We start from the raw sequence: 14,842 nt of genomic DNA, 5'->3' as shown, positions 1-14,842 counted from the left end.
ATACTCTCCACGGCAGAAGCATGTCTTGTTTCACTTTATTTTGGAAAGTAATTTAATTGGAGACTTAAATTACTCACTTTAATTTACGGCTGAGCTCTTGCTGGCTACATCGAGACCAATGAAAGCGATGAAATGAAGCTTGTACAAGCGGAGCCATAATGCTTCCCAATCTGACTTCATCCTCACACCTGTTTCCTTGCCCATCGTGTTCCATTCCTAACCTAGAATATATAATGAAATCAAACTACTGTAAATTAGAATAAAAATATTTAATACACTGCTATCACATCACATTATAAGTAAACCAAATGGTCTCTACTATACTATTACACTATTGCACAGGTTCTCAAACTCGGTCCTTAGGACCCCAAACAGTGCATGTTTTCCAGGTCTCCTGACAGAATTACAATTGAAATAAATAACTTCACCTGTGGATCTTTTAAAATGTGTCAGTGAGCAATGAGTACACCTGTGCATCTGCTGGGTGACCTGCAAAACACGAACTGTGTGGGGTCCTGAAGACCGAGTTGAGAACCGCTGCACTATTGCATGTTTACACAAAATATTTATATCAATGTTAAATGGAGTAGCACCTGAAATAACACCTAGCTATCTTTAAACCTTTTCACTTACACATGTGTATGTCCATTGCATGCTTCAGTTTATAAAAAAAAGTGATCAACAGCACCTTATCAGACTTGGACCCAATCTATAACAGAAGCAGACATGAGTGCCTCCTTTTGTCACTGGTCTTTGCCGTGGTAATTAAACCATTGGCCACATTAAAAAGGAATTTTCCAGATGTCCACAGACTTAAGGTGGGTGAGTATTTGTCTTTATTATTTATTTCATTAGTTTTTATTAAGTTTCCAAAATCAGGGGAGAGGGTACAGAAAATGAAAAGGAATAAAAGGGGAAAGAGCTGGGTACAATAAAGGAGGAACACAATACTCAAAAACAAACATAATATACATGGGTGTGAAACCTCGAGTTGTATGGGTATCATAACCCATAAACTTAAGGTGCTGGACTGCGTCCTAGTCCCATAACCTATTGGCAGGGTAGCCTAGCAATGTGGAGTGCAAAGGAATAATGGCTAGATATATGTATTATCCAGACAGATTACCAACCAGGATGAAATGCACTTGACCAGAGTATATGTTGTTAGATGTTTGCGCACTTGTTTGGTGCTGGTGGCAGTTAGTCCACATGTGGAATAGCTTAGCCATTTCTTAGGTTTATTGAACCAGGTAGAAGAACAAGTAGCATAAGACACAGTGATATAACAGGTATAATAACAATGTAAAAGCAGCCTAGAGCTTATTGCCGAGCATTGTAGTGCGCTGGAAGTCTGGGTGGTAAAACAATGGTGGATGTTACCACTATACCCCCTCACTATAGCGGTGGTAGGATAGTATACATGTGTCAGTTCTACAGGCTCTGCATACAACAATCAGATGGAGAGTCTCAGGGTTGAGCCAGTCCATGAGCAACGCCAGGGAGAAAGATGCGCGGAGACTTTGCACATGCCCAGTAGCACATATTAGAGGTCGGACCTCTCCCTGAGCTCCGGCAGGTCTTAGAGACAGCCGGCTCAGTCACCTATTTGCAGCATGGATGGAGGCAGCGCTATACCACTCCTAATTCAGAACCCCTCCAAGATTAAGTCTGTCTCTCATCACATGACAAAACGTGAGCATCACACAAATTGACATCTCACCTGTAATGAGAGACATGGAGGATTAATCAAACATAACATTATTCAGCAAAAAAATATCAACAATTTGGATATGTTCCAGTCCACATTCCTGCAAGTAAACACTCTGAACATGGGAAAATCAGACTTGTCAACATTTCAACAATATTGTTTTCACTGGATACGTAAGATCCTCTATCAGCTCAGTGATAAAGCACGTTTAGCGGCAATGTTGATGGCCCTTTCTTTAGGTACGTGAGTATAAGTTCTACTCCCAAATACACATAGGTGACTGATGGTTTTATTTTACCAGTCCATGCCTTCAATGGTGACTTTGACTGCCAATGTAGGTGATTTATTTTTGAGGTAAACAGCTGTTTGCAGTGCTTCGGACCCAAATCTTTTGTCAAGACTTGAATCATTCAGCGTGGTTCAAGTTATTTCAACTGTTGTCCTATTCGCACTTTCACTTACGCCATTCTGCTCTGGTGTATAGGGAATAGTTAGCTGATGTTGCATGACATTTTCCATAAGATAGACAGCTTATTTCTTCTCATATTCTCCTCCGTAGGGTCCGATTCAGATGTAGATGGTACTACACAGCCCGCAAGAAAGCAGCTAATACCATACAGCAAATGACTCCTTACAGCAAATAAATTAGTTCCTATGCTAGGTACAAATAACATGTCTTCAACATCTGTGACAATATCCATGCCTTTCACTTTTAAGCATACAGCCATGGCCAAAAGTTTTGAGAATGACACAAGTATTGGTTGTTACAAAGTCTGCTGCTTCAATTTTTATGATGGCAATTTGCATATTCTCCAGAATGTCATTAAGAGTGATCAGATGAATTACAATTAATTGCAAAGTCCCTCTTTGCCATGAAAATGAACTTAGGCCCCGATTCAGAGCCGGACGCTCTGACCAGAGCGCTCACTCTGAATCAGGGCCCACCTACATAAATATGGAGCGTCCTCCTGGACGCTCGTATAGCTGTGGGTCACCACCCACAGCATATACGAGCGTGCAGGATGATGGTCGCGATGGTCTTGACCATCGCGACCATCGTCACTGCGAGCAGAAGCCTGCGGTTGAGTTTCTCAACCGCAAGGCCAGGAGTGATTTTGGCTCTATCAGAGCCAAAATCACTCCCACTGACATCACTAGTGATGTCAGTGGGGACGGCTTCTGACGGTAGGCGTTCCCTTGGGAACGCCTCCGTCTGGCAGGCACGCCCACCAAAGGGGGCGTGCTGTCAATCAACATCGACAGCACGGCCCCTTTGATCAGACACTACGAGCGAAGGAAAGTCCTTCGCTCGTCGCGTTTCGCGCATGCGCACGACGGAGGTCCCTCCGTCGTGCGCATGCGCAGTGCAGACCATCGACCCACTTGCGAGCGGATAGCCACTCGCGAGTGGGTCTGAGTCAGGCCCTTAATCCCCAAAACAACATTTCCACTGCATTTCAGCCCTGCCACAAAAGGGCCAGCTGACATCATGTCAGTGATTCTCTCGTTAACACAGGTGAGAGTGTTGACGAGGACACGGCTGGAGATCACTCTGTCATGCTGATTGAGTTAGAATAACAGACTGGAAGCTTTAAAAGGAGGGTGGTGCTTGAAATCATTGTTCTTCCTCTGTTAACTATGGTTACCTGCAAGGAAACACGCGCAGTCATCATTGCTTTGCACAAAAAGGGCTTCACAGGCAAGGATATTGCTGCTAGTAAGATTGCACCTAAATCAACCATTTATCGGATCATCAAGAACTTCAAGGAGAGAGGTTCAATAGTTGAGAAGAAGGTTTCAGGGTGCCCAAGAACATCCAGAACGCGCCAGGACCGTCTCCTAAAGTTGATTCAGCTGCGGGATCAGGGTATCACCAGTGCAGAGCTTGCTCAGGAATGGCAGCAGGTAGGTGTGAGTGCATCTGCACGCACAGTGAGGCGAAGACTTTTGGAGGATGGCCTGGTGTCAAGAAGGGCAGCAAAGAAGCCACTTCTCTCCAGGAAAAACATCAGGGACAGACTGATATTCTGCGAAAGGTACAGGGAATGGACTTCTGAGGCCTGGGGTAAAGTTATTTTCTCTGTTGAATCCCCTTTCAGATTGTTTGGGGTATCTGGAATAACGCTTATCCAGAGAAGGAAAGGTGAGAGCTACCATCAGTCCTGTGTCATGCCAACAGTAAAGCATTTTGAGACCATTCATGTGTGGGGTTGCTTCTCAGCCAAGGGAGTGCGCTCACTCACAATTTTGCCTAAGAACACTGGCCCTGATTCAGAGCCGGACGCTCTGAAAGAGCGCTCGCTCTGAATCAGGGTGTTTTTTTTTTTTTGTGCGGCCTCCTGGCCGCTCGCATAGCTGTGGGTGACCACCCACAGCTATAGCGAGTGGCCAGGTTGATGGTCGCGATGTTGCGACGAGACCCTTGTGGTAGGGTCTCATGGCCGCAAGCCCCAGAGAGATTTCGGCTCTAACAAAGCCGGAATCTCTCCACTGACATCACTCGTGGTTCCTCATGAGAACACCTCCATTTGGGCAGCCACCCCCCCGGCCCGCCCTCCAAAGGGGGCGAGCAGTCACTCAACATCGACAGCTCACCCTGTGGTGTGAGACCCGGAGCAACGGATTGCGTGTCGCTAGCCGGGTCTCGCGCATGCGCCCGACGGAGCCAGCTCCATGGTGCGCATGCGCTGTGGGACACCATCGACCCGGTTGCGAGCGCTCAGCATTTGCAACCGGGTCTGAATCATGCCCACAGCCATGAATAAAGAATGGTACCAAAACATCCTCCGAAAGAAACTTCTCCCAACCATCCAAGAACAGTTTGGTGATGAACAATGCCTTTTCCAGCATGATGGAGCACCTTGGCATAAGGCAAAAGTAATAACTAAGTGTCTCGGGGAACAAAACATCGAAATTTTGGGTCCATGGCCAGGAAACTTAATCCCATTGAAAACTTGTGGTCAATCCTCAAGAGGCGGGTGGACAAAAAAAAAAACAACACAAATTTTGATGAACTCCAAGCATTGATTAGACAAGAATGGGTGGCCATCATTCAGTATGTGGCCCAGAAGCAGATTGACAGCATGCCAGGGCGAATTGCAGAGGTCTTGAAAAAGAAGGGTCAACGCTGAAAATATTGCCATTTGCATAAACCTAATGTAATTGTCAATAAAAGCCTTTGACACTTATGAAATGCTTGTAATTTTACTTCAGTATACCATAGTAACATCTGACAAAAAGGTCTAAAAACATTGAATTAACAAACTTTGTGAAAACCAATACTTGTGTCATTCTCAAAACTTTTGGCCATGGCTGTACAGTAATTGTCATGACTTTAGTGGCATTTAGGACCTTGCCCTTATACCTCTGACTTTAATTGGCTCACATGCTTTAATGATTTTAACCAACTTTCACTGCAGATAAAAAGCCTTTGTGGCTCCTGAATCTATGTACCAGTAGTCCTTACAGTGGCTATCTGCTACATTTAAGACTGACTACTTCCCATTGTCACATTTAAGTGATGAGGTGACAACTGATACATATAATATACATTCTGAGACCTTATGATATTTGAAATATCTGTACTTAGGTTTTTGAGATTTGAACTTTAAGACAGTAGAACAGTATTTTCAGAATTTATTTATTTAGGTATGTGCTCTTGAAACTGCAATAATTTAGCACATAAAGTATTTTTGGTTAGTTACTTAGTACTTGACTCTACTGCTACTACCAATAAGTCATTCTCTTGCATAAGATTTTGCAGCATTGCCATTGCAAGCTCCTCGTCGTGTATTATGAGGCCCACTGAAGTCAATTGCTGAGAGTTGGATAACATATATTCATTCATGCTCTTACATAGACTACGTTTATTGCATGCAATGTGCGCCGCAACAGGGCTTTAATGTGCTCTGTGGCAACCTGCCCCATTTGTGCATGACGTCATGATGTTGCGCCTAGAGGCCAGGGCCAGCCAGTACCCAAAACTACAGCAGTGCACAGTGTGTTTAGAAGATGATCAGTGCAACTGGATACACAGCAGGCTGATTGTATGTCGTGTCCAAACGATGATACAGGTGGCACTGCCGCAGCATCATAGGCTGCAGGGTGCCATACCAGGCACCCTGCGCCAAAAGCAAGGGTCATGGAAAGCGACAGTGCCACCCAATTCTGTTCTTTTGTCTTTTACCATACCCCAGGTACAATGTGATAACAAATATTGTGCACTTTCAGGTTATACAATAAACTGTTCTAAATTGGAAATCATGGCCCATTATCTAAAATGGCAGGAACTGAAGAAAAAATGTATATCATGACTGTGTAGGATCACTGCTCTCAAAATGACCTTTGTCCCAAAGTTAATGTACCTCTCTGGCATGCATCTATTAAAAGTCCCTAACTCTGTCTTCAGGGATCAAACAGTAGTTTTCAAACTTAATGCAATAATTAATCTCCTCGAACACCTCCCTCCATACTCAAGAAGCCAAAAAAACAGAGGTGATCCAGCATTCTGAAATTAATCTCTTATCTAGAATCCCACCTTTGATACCCCCCCCCTTCAATTTTATAGCATGGCTTGATGTTGAAACTGGCTACATCAATTCTAGTCTTCTCACATCACTTTGGGGCATATCTAGACCTGGAAGACCCTCTCAACTGAATCTTATTCCATTTCTTGAGTTTTCTATTAACCTTTAGGACTGATGTAGACATCAATTCAATTATGATCTGAACTGCTCGCAGTGCTTGTGGTAGGTTTTACTTCCCGCAATCACTGCGAGCAGTTCAGGCTAAAAGACAACCAAGTGACGTGGTCGATGACGCTGCTTTGTTAATTATGCACACCCATTAAACGCCCGTTTTGACCGTTTGGAATGCCTGCGTTCGGATCTCCACTCCTCGTTTTCAAGCACCTTCCCCTGTTACCACCCACAAACGCCTCATTCTGTCACTCAAATTAGCAGGCCCTCGCTGTTTTGCGAGCGCACAATTTCCGACTGCAATGACTGGTTGGCGCATGCGAATTACGACCCATACGCATGCGCAGATGTGCGAACATCGCTCGGAGCGAGCGAGTGGCCGCTTACGAGCGGCTCTGAATCAGGCCCTCTGTTTGAAGTCTTGAGAAAAGGCATTATTTATTTTCTATACAATCTGATGTTAGTTGTTAATCTTGAATCCCCCAGCCATCATGAACAGAAATGAGAGATAGATCTGAGTCCACCAATTGATGATGTCCTGGCAAAGGTCAGGTATGTTCGTGCTATAAATATCTCCATATCCACCTGAATGAAGGAAACTGCATATAAACTTTAAAATCTGTCATACTATACCCTTGCTAGACACTCCAAAATTTTTCTAACTGCTATCCCCAATACCTGGCGGGACTGTGGCCAATGGGAACAATATATTATATTTTGTAGATCTACCCACAGACATAGTCTATCTTTGGGACATGATCCAGTCAATTATTAAATTGTAAGTTATTTTACTTAATGACCTCAAAACTGTAATTATATACAGTACCTCTATTCTCATAAGATTTGATCAGGAGTGCCCCCACAACAGAGTACTTTTTGAGTCTTGTCTGACCTGTATAGGGGAGCACAGCCACTTATATATAGATGTGAGATGTGTCCACATCCTTGCATGTTATACAGCCCTCCAAGTCGCGCCATGCAGTGGCATGACTCGGTAGCGCCGAGCATGTTTTCGTGCAAATTTTTACCTTCCAGTGCATCTTATTCACACAGCGATGCGAATAGGAAGCACAAGCAGATTGTGCTGATTAAAATACAGCATGCCTATATTCTGTGTGCATTATCGGGTGTATCTGCATGCAAAATGTCTAAAATAAAAAAAATAAAACCACATTACTGCTGATGGATACAACATGTTACTACCAAATGAAGGGCCTGACTCAGAGTAGTACGCTAATGAAAACGCATTTGAAAATTGTGCCACTTAGCAATTGCTAAATATGCTAATGCATCAGGTGGCAGATTTTGGATTGAGACCTTGCAGCTGCCAGCAACTGCGTTTATAAATGCAGCATTGTACGCAGATCCGGAAAACATTGACTCCTTGAGTGAGTCTATAGTCAGTCCGGAATGGCCATTGCAACCGAGACACTGGAGCCTTTGTGTGCACGACCGCAGACGCTGGCTAGTACACGCCCAGGTAACTGCCCTGACACGCCCGCGTTTTAGCCGGAACTCACCGAAACCACCCACAAAACGGTCTCTTCCTGCCAATCAATCGCGAGTGAATCCTCACAGCGAGCACAATCTCAATTCATTTGCAGCACATGCACAATGCGGCTGTGACGTATACGCAGACCACCGATAATCGCTCAAATGCGTGAACATCGGAATAGCGCTCGACTCTGAATCAGGCCCAAACTACTTTCAGCAAGGTTGTAATAGCTTTAAGTCGCCTACTCACACATGACCAGTTTCATGAGCTACTACAAAAGCTGAAGAGAATCCATCCTCATTATTTAGTGTGCAGCTTCGCACCGAGGTACACATTCCTCCAACTGGAGCATAGCCTAAAGAAAAATAAAGAAAATATACATTAATAGTATAGATTTGCAATAAAGATATTAAAATAAAGGTCATACTGTCTTTAATTTTTACCTCTCTATTGTAGAACATTATTACCAAAGCAAAGCCTTACACCTTACTACTGACACCATTGATTACAGAATTTGACTTTAAGCAGTACTGTACATGAGGCTGCATTTGTAAAGAGAACATACCATACTTCCTGACATTGATACTGCCACCTCCGGTAGGGACAGCGAGAATGTAAGGCGTGGCATAGCTTGGCGGTGCATGGAGCATGACGGAGCACTCGCGTCATTGCGGCCCTGCTACACAATGCCGAGATTACTAGGATTGCAGAGTGGGGGGCGTGCATAATCAGCCTCCCGGACCACCCATTTAACTTAGGATACTGTTCTGCATGGCCGCGGACGCCATCCGAGATTTGGGAGCATCAGGGACATTCCGGGAGAGCAGGCAAGTATAAGGTAAGTATACAACATGCTGAGACAAAATAACAGAAAAGGCCGCCAAACTGGTTGTGGTTTGGTTTAACTTTTCATACAAAGCCATGCCACATTTGGGCAAATTTATCAGTATATTTAAGATTATACAGTATTTGCTATATTTTGCAAAATATTGTGTGCTCAGCATGTTCATTTTCAGGACTAGTATAACATTTTAAAGCTGACACATCAATGTAAGGGAGGCCTATTCAGAGCATGTTTTAGATTTATAGCGCTATCTCCGGTCAAACATACTCATAACTCCAAAGGTAGCCACAATTTCTAAACACAGACTTTCCAGAAGGAAATAGAATAACGTATATGTTGGACCTATTAGATGATTTCCCTATCATGACAGCAGTCAAAGAATGAGAGAAGAATTCAGGGCTGGGATGTGTGGTATGTGACAGCAGAGCTATATGTAAGTGCACACGGCAGCTCTGCTGACACAAGTTGAAAGAGAGGTGCATATAGGGTAAATGCTTGGGATCCCCATTCCGCCTGTGACTGTTGCTTCTCTATTTACTATGCCACTGATTTTGCATTTATAATTCATATAATGTATCTCATTCTAGTGTAAATTCATTCTAGTGTTCTGCACATATACAGTATGTACTAGTATAATATTTTGAAAGGAAAACACATTTTTATTATTATTAAAAACAGCAGCGGGTGGGCGGAGTGCACAAGGATGAACCCGCTATGTGTGGTCCTTGATATAGCTGGTGTGTGGTCTAGAGGTTAGGTGATCGCTTTGCAACAGTGTTTGTCCCAGGTTCGAGCCCTGGAAAAGAATAATTTTTTGGCACGGTCGGCACTGTCCCAGACTTAGACACTATAGTGAAACTAGTAGTGGGCTGTTTAAAAGTGAGGCATTACAAACTGTGCATTTTAAAATGCACACTTGCAGCACTGTCGGTGCTGTGGTGGCTGTCAGATGTTTGCAATGGGATCTCTGGCACATACCCAGTGGAGCCGCTCCATACACCAGTGGTGCCAGGTTTCAGCCTAGGATCAGCTATCTCTTACCTCCACGCCGGCTTCCGCTGACTTCTCATGCGGTCAGACGTCTGGTGCGGTGTCGGTAGAGGGGCTGAGTATTCTGCCTTAGGTGCTTGTGGACTTCCATGGCCAGGTGTGTGTGTCGGGGATTGGCGTTCCCATCATGGGCGCCGCCATGGCAGTTCCTCTCATGTGACTAGTACCCTTGACCCAATGGTAGAATGGTGTAGGTCAGCTGACACTGTCCACCAATGACCTGCTACCCCAGGGTATAATGGAAGTCTCCTGACAGAAGGAAGTTGCCTGAGCAATGTTGTCATTTCCTTACTGATGCTATTTGTTGCAGGTCCAATCATCGTGTTATTCCTGTGCTCACGAGTGCCGACTACAGTGTATTCCAGCCTGTGTATAAGGCAAGTTCCAGTCTCTCTCTGCAGCAGGGTAATTAATATCCGGCCAGTGTGCAATACAAGTTCCAGTCACACACAGTGAAAGTGGGATCTCTGTATTAGAAACTGACTGTGCGGTTGAAGTTGCACACTTGCGGCACTGTCAGCACTGTCGGTTCTGTCCCAGACTTAGACACCATAGTGATTTCATGACTTTAGAAACTAGTAGTGGGCTCTGTGGTGGCTGGATTAGTAAGAAGGTAGTGGATATACAGTGCAATTCCATTTGTACATGCTAAGCTCACTTTACATGCCCATTAAAAAAAAAAAAAAACATTTCTAGAGACTAATAACAAAAGTTCAATGTCAGTGTATTTTTTTTTTTTTAACTGTGAACGCAACATGGTTTAGACCTTGAGTACAATCGCAGCCTCACGTACATACAGGGCCATCTCTACCTATAGGCTAAATGGGCAGTTGCCCAAGGGCTTCAGGATTCCATGGCCTGTGGCCGATAGCAGGGCCTGTGCTATTGCGCAGAGCGGAACAGTCCTGAGGGCGGAACCGGCCGCCCACCACAATGTTCCGAATGCAGTATGAAAGCCAGCGCAGGCTCAGTGTCCATGCTGGTTGAGGGAAAGAGGGGAGGGCCGCACTGCTGCTGTGCTGAGCCCTGTCATTCACACACACACTGCCACCAATGGGCTGCAGGGAGGATGGCTCTACTCCTGGCCAAGACTCCACCCCTTCTCTTCCATGAAGCCCCGCCCATTTCTATCCTCTACCCTCTGTATGTGCTTCTCCTCCTGTCTAGTCTCCCCACTCCGTCTTCTCCTCTGCCTATATTCTGTCTCTCTCTCCTCCCCTGGAGCTCCGCAGTCTGCAGAGAGAGCAAGCAGCCGACTTCCTGCTCAGGTAAGTATATGGGGAGGTGTGGGGGACATATTGATGCAGTCTGGGCCTGGGTGTATTAATGCTATCTAGGGGCAATGTTAATATTAATGGGATGGGTGTGTAATAATATGGGGGGTATATTACAGCTATCTGGGTAGTGGGGATGGGGTGTAGAAATAATTCAGAGGTGGATGGATCTACAGTAGCAGCTGCAACAAATTTGCAGCCACCACTGTGTCTTTATGCTAATGCCCACAAGCTGCGGCACAAATACGTCAATGTGCGCACAGAGACGCATCACCGATCAAACATTGTTTTTTTCCTCTAAATGACTTCTGTTTATCTGCCGATAGCCAACACCCCCTCCCTCCCCCAGCACAGCCTCCACCGATAGCATCCCATCCCCGACACAGGATTGTTTAATAGGGGCCCCAGTGCATTGCTTTGCCCAGGGGCCTGCACTGCTGTTAAGACAGCCCTGCGTACATATGCTCAGGAATTGCTAACCTTATCGCACGCAATGAAAGCCCAAGCAGTGCATATGGCATCGCAATGGCTAATTTATGCATGCCCCTGCAACGGCACTCAAATGCACTGGCATGCCTGCATTTCGCTGACCACTCCCCAGTCACCACCGCTAAACAGTACTTCCTGTGAATCACTCTGCCATGGGTCTGTGTGGTCACTGCGATCGCAGTCCCGATCGCAGTGGACACTTTGCGCACTGACATGCATGCACGGAATACAACAATCGGCCGATTGCGTGCATAATAGCAGTTGCAATTGGTAATGAATCAGGCCCTAAGTCAACATAATTTCAACTCCAGAATGTTGACAATAATGATTTTGACATGGTTAAAATGTCTACATGTTCTATCTGGAAAATGTTGACCTGGACAAAATGTCATCATATGACATGTTGACATAGTGAAAATGAAATTGTCGATATTAGGGGTTTAGAACCGTTTGCATTTGAGACACTTCAAAACAAGGAATGTCGACATTATGTGTTGTCATGCAGCATGTTGACATGATATCTGTCGATATTATAACAATGTCGACACTCTACATTTTGAATATCGACATGGTCACCGTTGATATTATATTCCGAACCCACTATTCAGATCCCCTAATATGCTACTACAAATTCCAGATAATATCATAAGTAATCCACAAATGAAAATTATGAGACATTCTAGTGGCCAGGGGACGGAACTAAATAAATTGATTGTTTGAATGGATAGAGTAGATACATGAAAATGAAAGTATATATACTGTAACTAAAATAAAGGTTATTGCTTCATTCCTTCATTGTCAGGAGTGGCCAAAGCATCGATTACGGACACTCGACCATTTGATTGCGGTGGACGTCAAGCAGCAGCCAATAAGAATCAAGCTGATTCTTTTTGGCTATCTGTGCCAAACTGAAAAGCAATAGCTAGCTGAAGCTGGAGCTGACTCTGTCGGCTCTCACTGTGACAACAATAACCAATAAGAATCGGACTGATTCTTATTGGCTGAGGCTGCCACATGTAACAGCCTGCTTTTCGCCAGTGCTAGACAGCCAGATTAAGGGGAGCATGGGGCGGGGCTGGCTCATGGGCGCCACCCCATAGGTGGCGGAGGGCGGCGCTGCAGGGGCCCTGATCTGACCAAGACTGGTGGCTAGCGCTACAACCCATCGACAGGTCCACACAGAGCTCTGGAGTCTGCTGCTGGACTGCTGGTGCTGCCCATGGCTGAGGGCAGGTAGGGACTGAAAGCTCCACTCTCTCAGACCGGTCAGGTCAGTCTTCTATGGGGGGCTAAGGCAATTAATGTACATTTTAGGTTTTTTTTCTGTGAGGGACAATGTTTTTTTTTTCCTGTGGGGAACAATGTGTTTGGTTCTTCTTCTGTGGGGGACAATGTGTTTTATATTTTCCTGTGGGGCCCAATGTGTGATTTTGGTGGGAAAGTCCCCACACCCCTTACTGCAAGGCCTTGCCCCCTTTTGGTACACAACACCCCCTTTTCAGACGTGTGCCAAAATGTCCCAGTTTGGTAGATCATAAAAGATTTTCAACTTTTACTATAGATCACTGAGTCCAAAAGTCTGGCCGATCCTGCCTTATGTACTATACTGTATACCACAAACAAATCAGTTTATCTCCTAGTGTAATGTACAATGGGCACCAAAGTACACATATAGACACACACATTAGGACCAGGTTGTCTTTGGACTGTAAATCTAAGCCTGGGACAACAGACCAATTGCATGCAGATAGCATCAGTCATTAAAACTGAACTAAAGTCCTTCAGTGCCCAATGAAAGCAATTCCAACCATGAAGCCTCGGTGTCCTGAGTTGAATTTTGCTAATGTGGGCATTTATATCCAAACCAAGAGGAGCAGGAATGATCTGTATTATAGGGGCCGACCTTACCCAGCCCCAGTCCACCCTCACCCCACCCTCTCTGTTCTGCCTTTCACCGATCCATCTCCTCCTTGTGGCTTTCTTTACCCCACCCCTCTCCGCCCAGGGTATACAGCTGTGTGTTGACTGCGGACCGCCTTCACTCACTAGTTTCTACCCAGGGGGAGTGCACACTGACTGATGTCAGTAGCTGCCCTTCCCCAGGGTGTTCCTGCCAGCTGAGCCCGAGATCATGAGCCGGCAAGTCCCGTCCCCAGCAATCACATGCATAAGGAGTGACACAGATGACTGGAAACAGTGCTAATTTTATTTGCTTTCAAAAATCTCCTGCTAAAAAAAATATTATCCAAATTAAGCAAAGTTTGACCAATAGTTCTCTCTGCTGCTTTAACTACCCTGGCTATAAATTCACAGTCAGCACAGATGTAGTTACAATACCACACCATAATAGCATAAGTTAAGATGCTCTGGAAAACACATCGATAACATATATGAGAATATTCCTCGGTAAACCAACAGCCTCCAATATTTTCAAAAAGAAAAGATGCTGCTGTGCCTTCCCAACTACAGATGACATGTGTGAGGACCATGATTAATCTCCAGCAAGATTAACTCCTAAAAAATGTAAACCGCTAACCATCTCCACCTACATGCCACTTAGATATAATGGATGTGGGATTGTCTTCTTTGATCTCCTAAAATCTATTACTACCTCATTGGTTTTCTTGCCATTTAGGGACAGGAGATTGTCCTCTTCCCACTTATCAAGAAACTCCACCTCTTTCCTATAACTGACATCATCCCCACAAGTAATCAGTCCCACTACTGTAGTGTAATCTGCAAAATGTACTATCATATTTGATTCTGAGCTTGGAGTACAAGTCGGAAGTATACAAAGAATGCAGAAAGGGACTTAAAACACCACCCTGAGGGACTACTGTGCTTTTAATTTAAGCGCAAACAAAATAGTAGCTTCCATCCTAACAGACTGCGGATGGTCTGTCAAAAATTCTTAAAGCCAGCTATACACACTGTAGGCACACTGTAATCAATTTCCTGATGCTTGCAAATGAACAGAGCAGGAACAATGGTACTGAAGGCAGAACTATGGTCCACAAACAATCTTTGCATAGGAATCCCTGTTTTTTGAGATGACATAGAACCCCACGATCATTCTTTCAAAACACCTCATAACCAACAAAGTGAGACCAAATGGACTGTAGGCATACAAACCAAATACCGATGAGCTTTTCAGAACAGGTATAATCATAGCAGTTTTAAATATCTAGGGATATTGCAATGTTAGTGAAAGATTGAACATCTAACTGGTCCATACTTGCCAACGCTCCCTCATCGTCAGGAAGACTCCCTGAAATAGTAGTAATC

At 44.6% G+C, this 14,842-nt stretch overlaps 1 protein-coding gene across 1 annotated transcript in view; it reads right to left on the bottom strand.

Moving 5' to 3' along the window:
* Window positions 1-14,842, bottom strand: part of LOC148539621 (A disintegrin and metalloproteinase with thrombospondin motifs 2-like) — a 975,120-nt gene that overhangs the window by 456,129 nt on the left and 504,149 nt on the right. The window contains exons 7-8 of the mRNA XM_088451253.1: window positions 8,150-8,255; window positions 78-221 (exon numbers count right to left, since the gene is read on the bottom strand). Coding sequence (XP_088307379.1) covers window positions 78-221; window positions 8,150-8,255 — 250 coding nt within the window. The remainder of the gene's footprint in view (window positions 1-77; window positions 222-8,149; window positions 8,256-14,842) is intronic.

The sequence above is a fragment of the Taudactylus pleione genome, unplaced genomic scaffold, assembly GCF_031769625.1.
Source record: "Taudactylus pleione unplaced genomic scaffold, aTauple2 ptg000025l, whole genome shotgun sequence".
Classification (NCBI taxonomy): domain Eukaryota; kingdom Metazoa; phylum Chordata; class Amphibia; order Anura; family Myobatrachidae; genus Taudactylus; species Taudactylus pleione.
Note: the sequence above shows the minus strand (reverse complement) of the source record. Positions and strands in the feature narration are given on the sequence as shown.